The following is a 15,204-nucleotide window of genomic DNA, read 5'->3' as shown; positions in this document are numbered from 1 at the left end:
GCTGCGGCTTTGATTTGCAGCGTATTCCACCTTTCATTTCATTTCGACGCTAAAATGGAAAGCAGACTTTTTTGAAAATTGCTCTCCTAATGTGGTTACAAGGTGCAAGGTAGCGATACATCTCCTTCCGCCCCTGGTATGACCTATATCTTCTGCTCAAGCGGTGCTACAAATCTACTTAGTGACTGATTTGCAGCTGCTTTTCAAAAAGCTTGCCCTGTTTCTTAAGGTAGGAGTATACAGGCGCAGCCCCTAATACCTCGTCTGCAGGTGAAAATGGAATTGCTTTTTCCGTCTGCTTGCTGTTCCTCACCTTGTGAAGTTATGCGAACGTCCTGGTTTCTCCTCCAAGATGTGCTGTTTTCCTACACTGTGCTGCACTATCTCTAAACACAGGTGACAGACCGACAGAGTGAGAGAGGTGAAGAGAGAGGAAGGGAGATGAAAGCAAACATCACACCTAAAACTACTTCCATTTTAGTCCTCAAGAATTTATTTATTTATCTTCATCTTTTTTTCTTTATTAATCTCTCAGCTTCAGGTTGTTTTGTTGAGGATGATGGTGTAATGAGACAACTATGTTTTTCTCCATTTTTAACAAACTGAGGAAACTCACTTGAGACCAACAATTTCAGATGTGCTGCTCTGAGTCAGTCCCCCAAGCCATACTCTTACTACAACTGGCACCAGGAATAATATGTAAAAATGTATTTTAAAGTTAGTTGGAATAACATTTTCATGGTAATATCCAGATATTCTAGTCACAATTCATTAATATCTACCATAGTGAGTGGTCTGTATTTATAGCCCTAAGGATACTAAAATATTTGTGTGAAGTTCTTTCTGACATACTGTAGGACAGTCCACAGACTGTGCCAGCATCAAACATTACATGAGCTGTCATGACAATTACTGATAACAGGCAAACATTATTTTGTCTGTCATAATATTTGGCAGTATATGACATCTACCAACTCATATATTTTCTAGTTCCAGTATCAAACTGCACTATTTCATCCAGATGAATGATGTAATGCTGTACCAATGACCACACCCGTGTATTAACCGCAATGCCCAATTATAGCCCAATGAATCATGATCAGATTGTGCTTTAATCGCAAATAACAAGAAAAGAAATGCATTCCCATGTACAGCTCGCTCCTGCGTATTAACTTGCAACAATGCAAAATCAATGTATAAAATCTCGGTTAATAGGCGGGAAATTAGGATACTTGTCATCACCCATTTGTTGCCCTGATTGATTTTGCCACATTTTTAAAGAGTGTGGCGTGTGAGACATGGCGAGAGTGAGAGTCAGAGCAAACGAGCTGATTCAGCAGACGCTAATAGCATCTGCTGCCGGCATCTTCTCTCTTCGCAAACACAAATAATATGCAGCAGCGGGAAAATATTTGTAAACTCAGCAACTCTGTATTATTTTGTTCCATATTACACTGACAAGAGTGGGTTTCGTCTCTGCTCTTCATCTCAACTTGTCCCCACTGTTGTCCGTCCTCTGTTTAGCAGGCAGCTAATCCAATAGCATTAGCATGGATGCGATAGCCATATTTTGCAGCACTCTTTTGCTAATCCACTTGTATTTAAGCAATGTTTTGCGTATATTTGGAGTATATTTGCAACATATATGTCTGTGGATGACTGATATTATGCGGAAAAGAGTCAGAGGCTCAGAGGATTTAATGCCTCACAACCGGCGTCATAGGTCAGGTCAACATGAATATGTAAGGGATAACGGCTGCCGAGGTGTCCTGTTATACGGAATTAATGGACGAGGGCGAGGGGCAAAAACTCCCCGACGCGCAGCGAAGGGGAGTTGTCTCCGCCCAAGTGTAAGCACTGGAAACATGCGGTTCTGTTTAAAAAGAAGCTCACTATTTCAGCTTGTTGTACAACTTTAGCATGGACAGTTAGCTTGTTTACAATTGATTCCATTGTTGGGAAGCCTGCAACCAAAAGATTCTAGAGCACTGCAACCGTCGTCCTACTATGGTTGTTATAGTTACCATTCATAAGCATTGATATGGAACGGTGTCCTGTTATTCAGAATTAAAGGCCACCCGCCAGCCAATCAGAAAAGAGTATTTCTTCTCTCCGGGTGATAATTATGTGCTAATGTCTTGGCTCAGACTAGCCCTCGGACACTCAACATACACAAGGCGTGAGACTTAAACTTTAAAAAAAAAAAAGACACCAGCGAAATCATTAAGAGCTTATATGGCTAGTATGTTTATCAACCAGTAAACTTCATTGCTGTGTGGTTAGCTTTTGACTACCAATAACGTTTAGTGCTGTGGCGAGCATATTTAACTGGTGATTATCCACCTATGATGCCATCTCTGACTCAAAGCCACTGGCTCGTGGAAATGGAGCGGCATGTTTCTCGTACTCCTCCTCTTCCTCCTCCTCTCTTCCTCTCTTCTCAGCTCCCTCGTTCCTAGCCAGTGACTGCAGATGAGCGGTAATGGAATGGATATTAATGTCACAATAGACTGCCCCCGCCATCCCCAACTCTGCCCGTCAGCAGGGCCCAGATTAGAGTACAGCACTACAGCAGCAGAGAGAGAGAGAGAGAGGTGGAGAGAGAGAAATATAGTGAGAGAGAGGAAGTTGATTTACTTTGGGCTTAACACAGAAGCGAGAGCTGCCTGTCTATTTTTTTGCTCAGTCTGGGTGCCTGGGTTGGTGATTATGGCCCTGTAAGACGTATATGTGCACTAAATGCATTTTGTAGGTTGTGTAAGTAATAAGCAAAACGTCTCAGTTACTAATACATCTGTGTGTGTGTGTGTATGTGTGTGTGTGTGTGTGTCTGTTCACCTCACCTCTCTGTGTGTAACTTGAAGGCATAAAGCTTGTGTGGAGGTTTTGAGTAGGAGTCTGAAGCGCAGTGTGTGTTGAACAAGCTGGTGTCAAAATGCACAGAATCAATACTAAAACAGACATCTCTCTTTATTTCTTTGTGGTGTGTGTGTGTGTTGGTGTGTGTGCATGTGTGTGTTTGTGTGTGTGTATACAGGCAGAGCTGGAGTCAGGCAGTCCAGAGGGCAGCAGAAATTGCTCAGCATGGACATGGATGAAGAGGAGAACATGAGTGAGTATCATCTACCCCCTGTATCCCTCTTTCTCTTCCTCTGTCTCCCCTCTTTACCCCCCCCTCTCTCTTTCTCTCTCTTCCGTGCTCTTTCACACTCTCAATCTTTCTCTCTGTCTCTCTCAATCTCTCTTTCCCCCTCTCTTTGCCTTTCTCTGTTCTGCTAGTTGCATCTTACCTCCATGAAGTGTCCCAACAAATATCACAGCACACCAAAGACACCAGCATTGTAGCGGAGTAGAGTATATATCCTCCTAAGGATATGGCCTCAGCTCAGTCAAGAAAGACCCTGCTCCCCCAAAGGCCCAAATTAATTTTACACAAGCTCTCACAAGCTTTGGTATTAAAGCAGCCCTAAAGATTTTTTTTACCTTAAAATAACGTTTACAAAATCATTTTGATGACACATAAACTCTTAATAGGCCAGCCGGTACTTCTGCCGCAACACAGGTTGTATCATTTGTAATATAGTTGTAATATAGTTATTATAGTTGCTGTCCCAAAAGGAAGTTGCTGTCCCAAAATTTGAGCGTGGTGGAGTAGTGTTAACGGCACCGCTTGACAATTGGTCAGCCCGGGTGCGATTCCCGAACTTGCTGTTGTGAGTCTGTGTCATTTTGGATAAAAGCATCCCAGTGTCGTTTATCTTTAACTTTAAAATGGCTGCCCTGAGCAGGAGCTCTCCTGAGTGTGGTTGTGGTATCTTGATACAACTATCATATCTTATACAACTATCCTCTGTTTACACGCAGTGATAAACACTGTTATAGGTTCTAGTTATATATTATATATGTTCTTAACATACTCTATGTTGGAGTTCTTACAAGTATGAGTTTTGTTGTAAGTGTTAAAGTGGCATTGGAGAGATAAATAGACATCTGAACAAAAAGGACAGTGTTAAGCCATTCGTCTATGGTAGATCCCCCTCCCCCATGAGGCCAAAACACTTTTTTCTGCGGTTTGTTTGTCCACTTTTCTTCTTGAGAGCACTTTGGTCATCCAGCGCTTTTCTGCAGGCTTACGAGGACGGATCAGAGAGTAATCCCTCACTCAGCTGAAGTGAAGGGGGGCCGTCTCCTGCGCTTTTTGGGGGTGTCTGGCGGCTTGACCTTTTTTCTCATGAAAACCGAAACTGGTCTGGAAGACACCAAATCCCTTCAATTTACGCGGGGTGACTTTCTATGCACTCATAGACGCATTGATTAGTGTTTGTTTTTTAGGGGAGTTTGCATTAAACCCTCCCTTAAACAGAGCTAGGTTTTCAGCAAAAGGAAAGTTAAGTTTATTACTTTCACTTTTTGAAACTGGTGCACTATGGTCCCGTTGGCAAGAATGTCACATTATGTTCAATTCGCCAAAGACAGACTTCAGCAAAGTGTGAAAAACTAGACTTTTTTGGGGGAAGTAGCTTTTTATTTTGAGATACAAAGAAAAATCTCAGGAACTACTTTTTGATAAACAACAAGCCACATTTACGCTTCCATTTTTCCTGTCATTGGCAGTTTTTCCGGAAGCAGACCAACTCCAATGGTGCTGTCACACTTCAAAGCCCCCACATCTGTGGTATCACTCCGAATGATTGGGGAAACTGAACAACAGAGGCCTCCTTTTAAGCAAGGCAGGCGATCTAGCAAGAAATTGGATGTGATGAAATTTTATGTCCGGATGGGGAAAAAAAGTTAAAAAAGGGGGGGGGGGGGGTCAAAAAAAAATTCGGAATCTGAATGGCAAAGCTAGTTTTCAAGCATGAACAACTGGAACGTTCTGTCAGACTCGCTGAAAGTGGTATTGTGGCGATGTTATGTTGATGTGACGCGACGCGCTAGGCGGACACGTTCACGTTTTTTTTCTGCTGTCGGTTTGCAGCGAGCCTCCCCCAGAGCCATCAAACAGATCCCATTTCACACACTCCCTGTGATGACTAGCGTTAGCATCTCAGAAGCTACTCTCAGCCTGCAGCGGGCTAAGCTGGCAGCGCCTCAGCTGGGGGTCGTACTGATGGTGATTAGGGGCTCTCTTCGGGATGTTCTCAAGCAGGACAACTGGTGGAAATGTCACGAGAGCTGGTGGATTTGGTGGGTCAAGTTTATTGGAGTGACCATCTTTATACTACAGTAGTTTCCTGTGTATTAGCCGCATTGTGTATACACCGCAGGACAGTATTTTATGCAAATTAAAAAAACAAAACCATAATACCATATTAACTGTGTATTAACCTCATAGCTGAAGAAATGTAGCAAAATCAATCAGCTAGTTGGGAAAATACGGTATTAGTATTATGGGTACTATTGGTGTTAGTATTAGAGTGGTCAGTTCATGGGTTTGCTTCGAAGAGTGTTGTGGGCCGTTGTCCTGGTGCTTCTCACTCAACGATGTGACTATTTCTGACTATACATATAGTTTTACGTAGAAAACAATTGTACCTCCGCGCTACTGCGGGTCACATCTAGCGCATCGACGGGAGAGGACCGAATCCAGTACGAGAGAGAGTTCACCGGAGCGACAAAGATGTAGAATTTAAGTTTTTTTTTTTATTATTAAGATGTCAACATAAGGACTAATGTTTCGACGTGTGCCACGTCTTCATCAGAGTCAAGTCTGATGTTTTTTGTCCTTTGATTCTCTTTTTCTCTGTTTTTTTTCATGTGAAGACTGAGTATAGTATCACTCGGAGAGACGGTTTTATTCCAAAAAAGACCATGGTGGCACTGTTTGTAATGTAATGACCTCCGTGGTGTTCTTTTCCTGTTTCTTCTTGTGCTCTTTCTTCTGTTTTTGCAGGATCTCTCTTCCTCTCTCTCTCACACACACACACACACACACACACACATCTAAACTCCCCCTGTCCCTAGCCTTGCACTAACCTCCCTCTCCCTTCTTCCCTCAATGTCGCGAGGCTCTCTGGTTTTCTGAGCGCCGAAAGGAGTAACCTATCGAGCTTTTGCTGGAGGATGTTATAAATGAAAATTTACACACCGTTCCATCAGCTTTGTCAACTGACAGGGGTGATGTGTGTTCCTTCTGGCCTCATTGATAGTGTTCAGAAAAGTGCACAAATCAAAACTATGATGATGATCGCAAGAAAAGTTCCTCTGACACTGACCTTTGTAAACTGCTGCTGCTGGTGTGTGTGTGTGTGTGTGTGTGTGTGTTTGCATGTTTGTGTAATGAGAATAAGGCACTGGCTCATAGGTCTCCTTACTACTGTATAATGGCAAAAGTTTTCACTGTACATATAGTGTATAGTACATTTCCTTTTAGTACTTTATGAGTCTGAAGCCCACTCATTTGTAGGAAATTATTACCAGTGCAATATTAGACACAGACTGAAATTGTTATCAGCAGGATATGAAGTAACCGTAAATTTAATAGATTTAAATGATTAAAGTCGTCTCATTCAAAATGTACAGATAAAAGGGAGAAAGCTGTTAGGACTTGTCTGAGGCTTCAGCCTTATGAAAAGTGTGAATTGTTAATAAAGGAACTCACACCACCTCATCTCAGTTACAAAGAAAGATAAAGGAATTGATAAATTTTGCATTTACAAGATCCTGCAACGAGGGCGTTGTGAGTTACTCTTTCTGGGCACCGCAGGTTCGAGCAGCACAGACGTTAAGGAAAACCGCAACCTGGACAACCTCTCCTCCAAGGAGGGGACTGGCGAAGGGGTGCAGACCCCCAACGGAAGTGCAGGTGGTGGTGGAGCCGGCGGTGGGGGTGGCGGCCGCAAGCGCCCTCTGGAGGAGGGCAATAACGGGCACACGCACGGCGGCAAGTTCCGGCCCAAGCGGCGTAAGAAAACGCCGGGGCCCGTGCTGCCCAAAAATGCGCTGATGCAGCTGAACGAGATCAAGCCGGGCTTGCAGTACAAGCTGCACTCCCAGACGGGGCCCGTGCACGCGCCCGTCTTCGTGATGACCGTGGAGGTCAACGGTCAGCTCTTTGAGGGCTCGGGCCCCACCAAGAAGAAGGCCAAGCTGAACGCGGCCGAGAAGGCGCTGCGCTCGTTTGTGCAGTTCCCCAACGCGTCTGAGGCGCACCTGGCCATGGGCCGAACGCTGACCGTCAACACAGACTTCACGTCCGATAGCCAGGCTGACTTTCCCGACATGCTATTCAACGGCTTCGAGACACCCGCGCCGCCAGAGGAGACCTTCTACCTGGGCACCAATGGCAACGGCTCGCTGGTGTCGCTCGGCGACTACCCGGTGCCCGTCACGCCGTGCAGCACGACGCTGGCACAGCCGGTGCTCCCGGTGGCCACGTTCACCACGTCGACGAGCGGCAAGAACCCAGTGATGATCCTCAACGAGCTGCGGCCCGGGCTCAAGTACGAGTTTGTGTCAGAGAGCGGCGAGAGCCACGCCAAGAACTTTGTGATGGCGGTGACGGTGGACGCGCAGACGTTCGAGGGCTCCGGACGAAACAAGAAGCTGGCCAAGGCCCGTGCGGCCCAGGCAGCGCTCTCTGGGCTCTTCAACATGCAGCTGGACCAGACACCCTCCCGCCAGCCAATCCCCAGAGAGGGCCTGCAGCTACACCTGCCGCAGGTATGCTCTCACACTCACCTCACCTCCGCTGGCATCACACACACACACACACACACACACACACACACGCACACACCACACCTCTGCTGCCATTTACTGGTATCAGTTTAACCTGCCACACTCACAGATCTCTTTTACATTCGCATCATTTACCCATCTCCACCTGCCACAGGTGCACTCCTACACAACACCATTGGCATATACAGGCAGTAGTTAGAAATTATCTACAGTAGTTTCACCTGCCGCAATTACGTTCTCTCACACACACACACACACACACACACACACACTCCTCCGCTCTTACACACACACACACACACATACACACCTCCGCTTGCATTTGCAGGTAGATGTTAGAAATGATCTAGCTCTAGCTGCCACAGGTAGCCCTTGACAACGGCTAGCGTTTAATGGAATCTGTTAGAAATTATCTATAGGCAGTTCCATCTGCCACAGGTGCGCACTCATACCACCACTGTTCATTTACAGGTATAAGCTAGATATTATATAGATATGACACAAAAGCTATTGTATATTTTACGTGCAGGATTCCATAATGTCTCACAGAAATTATGGAATCCTGCACGTGGTCATAGAGTAAAGTGTGCTGTTACCTGAGAACCCATCACAGATCATTTACGGGTTAGCGTTAACCTCTAGTCTTGGACTTACGTCATTAGATTAACATTGTTCGCTTGATATTCGTTCCTCCACAGCACCTGACTATCCTTACTCCAGACCTTTAAAGGGACACCAGGCAACGTTTTCGTGTTAATGAATCATCTTCGTAAATCGGTATATGGTTAAATGACTCATTACAGTGCGAATGAAGACTCTTTCGCCCACCCCTACTGCCTGTAGGAAGAATATCCCGCTTGCAAGTTCAGTGTATCCTACCCGCCGACCGAAGCAGGATGAATTACATCCTGCATCCACAGCACAGAGGCAGGCTAACTAAACGCTAGCGATTGTTGCAAACGTGTGTATAATGGCAGAGCCGGCGAAAAAGCAGCGAAAACCCTTGACGGAAGATGCAAAGAAAAGGAAAAGAGCTTCAGACCAAGCGAAGGGGGAGTTTCTTAGAGAAAAAGCATCAGGCTTGCCTGGTGTCCCTTTAACAGGAGTTATTTGAAAGTGAAATCGTTGTTAGAGTGAAGTGTAAGTGGAGAAGGGGCGGGGGGCGTAACCCCAGGCGTTGGATCCTCCTGGCTGTTTTGTTCCTGTAATGTGACATCTATTTACTCATTGTTTAATCCCTTGTCTGTAATCCCTCCCCTCCTTTAGTGATAGTGACGGCTCAGAGTAGGCTAATCTTAATTAACATCGCCTCATGAATGCTCCTCAAACAAGAGGGATTGATTCCGCGAGACGTGAGGTGCATCTGCCTCTTCATGCGTTATTTAAAAGCAGATGAGGGAATAGACAAACCTGCGTCGCACGCATTGCCGCGCTATAGCTGTGGCCGTCGCGACCCCCAAACTTTTTCGGTTCCCCGAGGAGTGAGCTCTCTAACACTCTCTAAGCTGTTCCACTCCTTCTATTTACCTCCTGTCGACAGATACCTGCCCTTTTTAATATGCTGCCGTTAGCGCTCCGACAGGGACTTAAGCTCTGGGCAAACAGAGTCGGATGAAAGTGGCGGAGGATCCATCACCAGGTCCCGAAAACGAGCTTTATGTATGGAGATGGAACAGCGTAAAAGGCCATGGGAGTGGGACTCTGAATAAAACTGTGCTAGTCAATCAAAAATATGCAGCTTTTTTTCCTCTGTAGGTGAATTTGAACTCAACTTCTGCAGAGCTGAGTGTTCTGCCATGTTGTGATTGACCGTGCTTCTCTATTATTATTCCTGCCTCATTAAATGGTATAAGAGACAGACAACAGCAGTCTGATTAATTAATTTTCACTCTCATCATATAACTGTTAATCAATTTCCCATTCGCCTTTTTTCAGAGATGTCCCCTTTTTATTATTGAAGTAATCATGCTAACGCTTATCCTGCAGAGCAGAGGTGTGTGTGTGTGTGTGTGTATATTGGGGGGGATTATACTTTATGTTCACCTTACTCCAGAGATGTCCCCTTTTTATTTTTGAAGTAATCATACCAATGCATATACTGCTTGTTAAGATAAGGTGTGTGGGCGGGGGGTGGGGGGGGGGGGGGGGTATACTTTATGTACACCCAACTTTGAATTGCACTGGAGCTAGTGTTGACTGAAGGTGTATTACTTTAAGATGGCTGAATGGGTTTATCTTTTTTGCTTGTGAAGAAACGGAATCGTAAGGAATTGGGAGTTGGCAGTAGGTGACTCTATAACTGTGCAAAAAATATGCAATATATTGTACAATACAAGACAATATAAACAGTGCACAATATACAGACAGACAATGTAACAAAATATAGAATAGTGTTGCTAATAATTTGTCAGAAAGTTTAGTAACTTCCAGAAAGTTCTAAAGGTTGTCAGTGTGGCTGTCTCAGGTTCTTGCAGATGCAGTCTGTCGTCTCATTGTGGACAAATTCAGCGAGCTGACGGACAACTTCACTTCACCGCACGCCCGACGGAAAGTCCTTGCTGGCGTTGTCATGACAACAGGTACACTTTAGACTTACATTAAGGCACGTACTGGGATATTTTTTAAACAGACATTTTTAAAACGTCTTTTTCGAACTATAGAGTACTTTTCCATTTTCAGAGTGTCAGATTGAATTTACGAGTGAACCCTTAGAAACAATCTGATCTAGTGTGTATGGAGATGTCCATGGACAGAATTCACACACACGCACACACAAACACATTTTTAATGCATCCTTTAACTTTGGTGATCAGGCACGGACGTCAAGGAGGCCCAGGTGATCTGCGTCTCCACGGGAACCAAGTGTATAAACGGCGAGTACATGAGTGACCGTGGCCTGGCACTGAACGACTGCCACGCTGAGATCGTGGCCCGCCGCTCCCTGGTGCGCTTCCTCTACAGCCAACTGGAGCTCTTTCTCAGGTGTGTGTGTGTGTGTGTCGGGCAGGATGGCACAAGGGCATGTCCAGGCTACCCAGTCATCATGTCATCCTATTAACCTCTTACCTGAGGGTGACTGGCCTTGTACACATACAGCCTCTCGAAGGGAGTGCACAGTATGTGAAACAGATGGCTTGGAACAATCAACTTGAATCAACATCTGTGAATGCATCAAGAACAAACAGACATCTTTTTTATAGACCCCATTGTGTAGAATGTTTCAGCTGGAAATATGCTAAATAAGAATACAAAGACAAGTTTAACAAATAGATCAAAATAGGGGAAGAGATAGTGTGTAAGAGACTGATAGAAAGGGGGAGACACCAAGTAAAATGATGTGTGTGTGAAAAAGGTAGAAGGATCGAGAGACAGAGAAAGAGAGGATGTGTGTGTGTGTGTGAGGGAGAGAGTAAACTAAAGTGAACCGAATGTGATATTTATTTTGAGGCCGTTCTCAGATGTGCCGATATGACTTTGTGTGCTGTGATTGTGGCAGCGTTAATTGATGAGACACGGCTTGTTCGGAGAGGCGCAGAGCTAAATAAAGAGAGTGACGAGATGAGTGACAGGCTAACGATGCTCATCAGAGGCCTCCTAATCATCTGTGAACAGGGTTTCTCTATCTGCGACACTAATAAGGTCTTCCCATTTTTAATTACCAACCTCATTTGAATCTATTATACCACTTTTCAAGGAGGTTGAAAAATAAATCCGTATCACCCTCAGTGCTTGGTGAGGGGGGAGGAGGATATTGTAATCGCATCCATTCGTCTATGTGTGTTCGCTCATACAGCCTAGCTTCAAAATTAAGGTCAGATGTACAGTAATACATTTTTATTCTACGCAGATCTAGGTCCTTTAACATGATCATTTGGATTATTTGGCTCATATTCGGAAATTCAGGAATTGTGTGAAGGGTGAGGATCACCTGACGGCTATTTTTTTATTTTGTATTTTGTTGTTTTTTTCTTCTTCAGGTGGTGTTGCCACGCTAAGATAGGCTAAGCTAAAATAAGCTAATGTGTCCTCTGTGTTTTAATCCGCAGCAGCAGCCGTGAGGAGCAGCAGTCGTCGGTCTTCACCCGCTGCGAGAAGCACGGCTACCGGCTGAAGGACAACGTCCAGTTTCACCTCTACATCAGCACGTCGCCCTGCGGGGACGCCCGCATCTTCTCACCGCACGAGGCCGGCGTGGAAGGTACGCCGTCTTAGGTATGAGCTACACCAGGCGCGTAACTGAAGCGTTCCGTTCGCGACGCGTAAAATCCATTGTAGATGAATGGTCTATTTTTTCCGAACGTACGCCCCACTGTCACGTCTGGTGTAGCTATTTCCATTGATTATAATGGAAGCTAATTGTTGCAGCAGACGCAACGCGAACGGAACGCTTCAGTTACGCGCCTGGTGTAGCTCAGCCCTTAACTGCGGCTAATTGTTATGGAGACAGGCAGGACAATGCCTGATCTGTGAGTTAGGAGTGTTTACTATTTGAGCTAAAGATCCACCGAGAAACAACACAACATAGTAATGTCTGTTGCCATAGCAGTAACATAAATAGTTAGTTATGGATGTTGTAGGTGTTGTAGTCTCTGCCTCACTCCCTCCTGTGAAAGGTTAGCCTGACGTAACTTATTTTTCCACAGATCAAGGCGATAGGCATCCAAACAGGAAGGCTCGGGGGCAGCTGCGGACGAAGATCGAGTCTGGCGAGGGGACGATCCCCGTGCGGTCAAGCAACACCATCCAGACGTGGGATGGCGTGCTGCAAGGCGAGAGGCTGCTCACAATGTCCTGCAGCGACAAGATTGCCAGGTACCTGCACACCTCTCACCCTGACAGAGCAGATCGCTGCATCAATATGTGTTGACATGACATGCAAGCCAGTGTTTCCCACAGAATTGAATTCTACTTGTGGTGGTAGGTTTGCAGAATTAACTTGAATGCAACCGTTTTTAACAAATTAGCGCAACATGGTTATAATTTAAGCACAATTTAACCAGTCGACTTTTATGCCAACAATTGCAGGATTGTTAATGGTTTATTTAAACGTGCATGTAGGTTTGTTGAGAGACAAGGAGAGGCTGTGCAAAGGTGCACATAGCTCTACAATGAATGGATTCCATCCAATTTAAATAGTACAACATGGAAAGTGGGATAATCCACATGTCATCCAGTTGAAGCTGCATCAGGTGCTTTACAGTGGTAGGACGATAGACTATTAAAACAAAACAAAACACAGACTGGAACTCTGACAAAGACACCGTAGTGTCAAAATGTTAGTCGTTGCACTAGTACAGAGTGCAAATTTAATCATTGTGCTCCAGTGTGTTACATTGTTGTAAAAGGCATATTGATCATTTGGATGTAGCCCCCATTTAAAACAGCACATTAGTTCTGCTTTTTTGGGGGGGAACTCAAGACAGAGTGAATGCACTCCAGTCAGTTTCAGCAGCCATATTCTTATACTCACCGTACTATATGTGTCAATGATGCTTTATTGAAAAAAAATGTAAAAGTGAACTTGGGTTCAGTTAAGCTTGGCCACTCTCTCTTTGAAAAATCAACCCCCAAGACCTCCTTCACCAGGCCATGTCAGGTACGCCAGCACATTCTGAAAGCCTTCCTGCGGCTCAGTCTCTTGTTAATGCTGCAGTTAGCCAGCCTGCCTGGGGGAAGCAGTTGAAATGCGTCTGATTTTGTGACCCAGGAGACCTTCTGTTCACTCCATCTCACCCTCTCTCTGTATAGACTGGAGGAGGCAGCGTGAGCAACTACACCCACTCCCCTCCACCCCCTCCCCCGCCCTTGCTCCGCCAGCTTTGCCGTTGCCGTTGCCGTGCCTGATTACGGCTGTTTGATTATGTTCCACAAATGTGGTTGTCCTGCTGTGATTCCCTTCAACCTGTAAATGCTTACAAATGGGATGGGAGTGGGGTGGGGGGGGGGGGGAGGGGAGTGATCAGGAAGAAATCAAACTAATAATGTGAGCAATCACTTTACGCTCTCCATGTAGAGGTGGGCGAATCTGTAGGGCGAGCGAACGATGAAGCTTTGCCTGATTTGGCCCCGAATTATTACGGCTGGGTGCCGACAGGCAGATTTTGTCATTCTTTTCATATTGAGAAGAAGAAAGACAGAAAATGTTTCGAGTGCTCAGAAAGCTGGTCGAAATTATTGGCATGTGTCATTAAGGTTGTCATTAAGGTCCATTAAGGTAGGCGCGTGGGTGAAGGGTCTTACATGTGTATTAGCTTGTGTGTTTCTGTGTGTGTGCGCGCGTGTGTATGCATGTGAATGTGTGTGTGTATGTGAGAGAGAGAGAAACACATCAACAGTAGTCACAATATACAACATATTTACGCTTTGGTTCCAAGCCTCTTAAAGTAGAAAAGCTCGGCATTACAAAATTGCGTGTTGTGTCCTCAGGTGGAACGTGGTGGGGATCCAGGGCTCTCTAATGAGCTACTTCATGGAGCCCATCTACTTCTCCAGCATCATCCTGGGCAGCCTGTACCACGCCGACCACCTGTCACGCGCCATGTACCAGCGCATCGCCGAAATGGAGGACCTGCCCGAGTCCTTCACCCTCAACAAACCCCTACTGAGTGGTGAGGATTAACACACACACGGACACACACACACACAACACGCACATGCACACACACACACACACAACACGCACAAACACAACACGCACACACACACACACACACACACACACACACACACACAACACGCACAAACACAACACGCACAAACACAACACGCACACACACACACACTGGTTTTCTAGCTGCAGTAAGTAGCCAGTAGCAGCTTTTATGTCAGCAGACCCTTGATACATTGTGAGGATCCCATCCCACCTGCACCAACATTACTCCTTGATTAGGCTATGGAGTGCAGCTTACACAGAGGACTGAATGAGAGGGCAGATATCTCAAATTATCCATTTCACAGACGATGGTAAGCTCTTTCTCCTGATTCAGGTATTTGAATTTCTGAATATGAGAAACGTCTTCAGTGTTATGTGATCTTAACACATTAAAGCTCCAACATTTACAGATTTATATCAGTTTTCATACTGATGTGCTGTTTCTTGGCCTGTAGCAGAACATCTCTTGCCAGGTGTTTTTTCTTCTGCTGTTTCTCCATGCAGGTTGTGTTTGTCTGGGCAGGATGTGTTTTATGGTTTGTCTGGCAGGCCCTCCTCGGCTCCCAGGCTCTGGTCCGGTCTGCTGGGCCGATCGACACTCACCTCCTCTCCCCTCCTCTTCCTTCCCCTCCTCTCCTCTCCCCTCTTCTCCTCTCCCCTCGTCTCCTCCCCTCCTCTCCCATCCCCTCCCCTCCCGTCCTCCCCCCCCTCTCCTCTCCTTCCCGACTCATTAGTTCTATGCTGACTGACTCCTCTTCACACTGGGCCTGGAGTAATTGGGCCTGCAGAGAACAAAGTACCTCAGCTCCTCTGGCCAGCCCGAGTGCCATACATCACTAACATCAACACTCACACTCATACCTGCACTAGCT

The 15,204-nt window shown here is 45.6% G+C and overlaps 1 protein-coding gene across 2 annotated transcripts in view; it reads left to right on the top strand.

Moving 5' to 3' along the window:
- LOC143142448 (double-stranded RNA-specific editase 1-like) overlaps window positions 1-15,204 on the top strand; it is an 82,559-nt gene that overhangs the window by 61,885 nt on the left and 5,470 nt on the right. Inside the window, exons 4-10 of one of the 2 annotated variants that reach the window (XM_076303334.1) lie at window positions 3,038-3,112; window positions 6,707-7,662; window positions 10,145-10,259; window positions 10,494-10,662; window positions 11,730-11,878; window positions 12,324-12,492; window positions 14,107-14,288. In XM_076303334.1, the coding sequence (XP_076159449.1) occupies window positions 3,038-3,112; window positions 6,707-7,662; window positions 10,145-10,259; window positions 10,494-10,662; window positions 11,730-11,878; window positions 12,324-12,492; window positions 14,107-14,288 (1,815 nt within the window). Of the gene's footprint in view, window positions 1-3,037; window positions 3,113-6,706; window positions 7,663-10,144; window positions 10,260-10,493; window positions 10,663-11,726; window positions 11,879-12,323; window positions 12,493-14,106; window positions 14,289-15,204 lie in introns of both variants that reach the window. The other variant, XM_076303333.1, reaches the window with a different exon arrangement.

This window comes from Alosa pseudoharengus, unplaced genomic scaffold (assembly GCF_046254945.1).
Source record: "Alosa pseudoharengus isolate Yale_2024_CS ecotype anadromous, Long Island Sound unplaced genomic scaffold, YU_APseudo_1.1 YU_APseudo_1.1_scf_24, whole genome shotgun sequence".
Taxonomy (NCBI): Eukaryota; Metazoa; Chordata; class Actinopteri; order Clupeiformes; family Clupeidae; genus Alosa; species Alosa pseudoharengus.
This window is presented reverse-complemented; position numbering and strand designations above follow the sequence as displayed.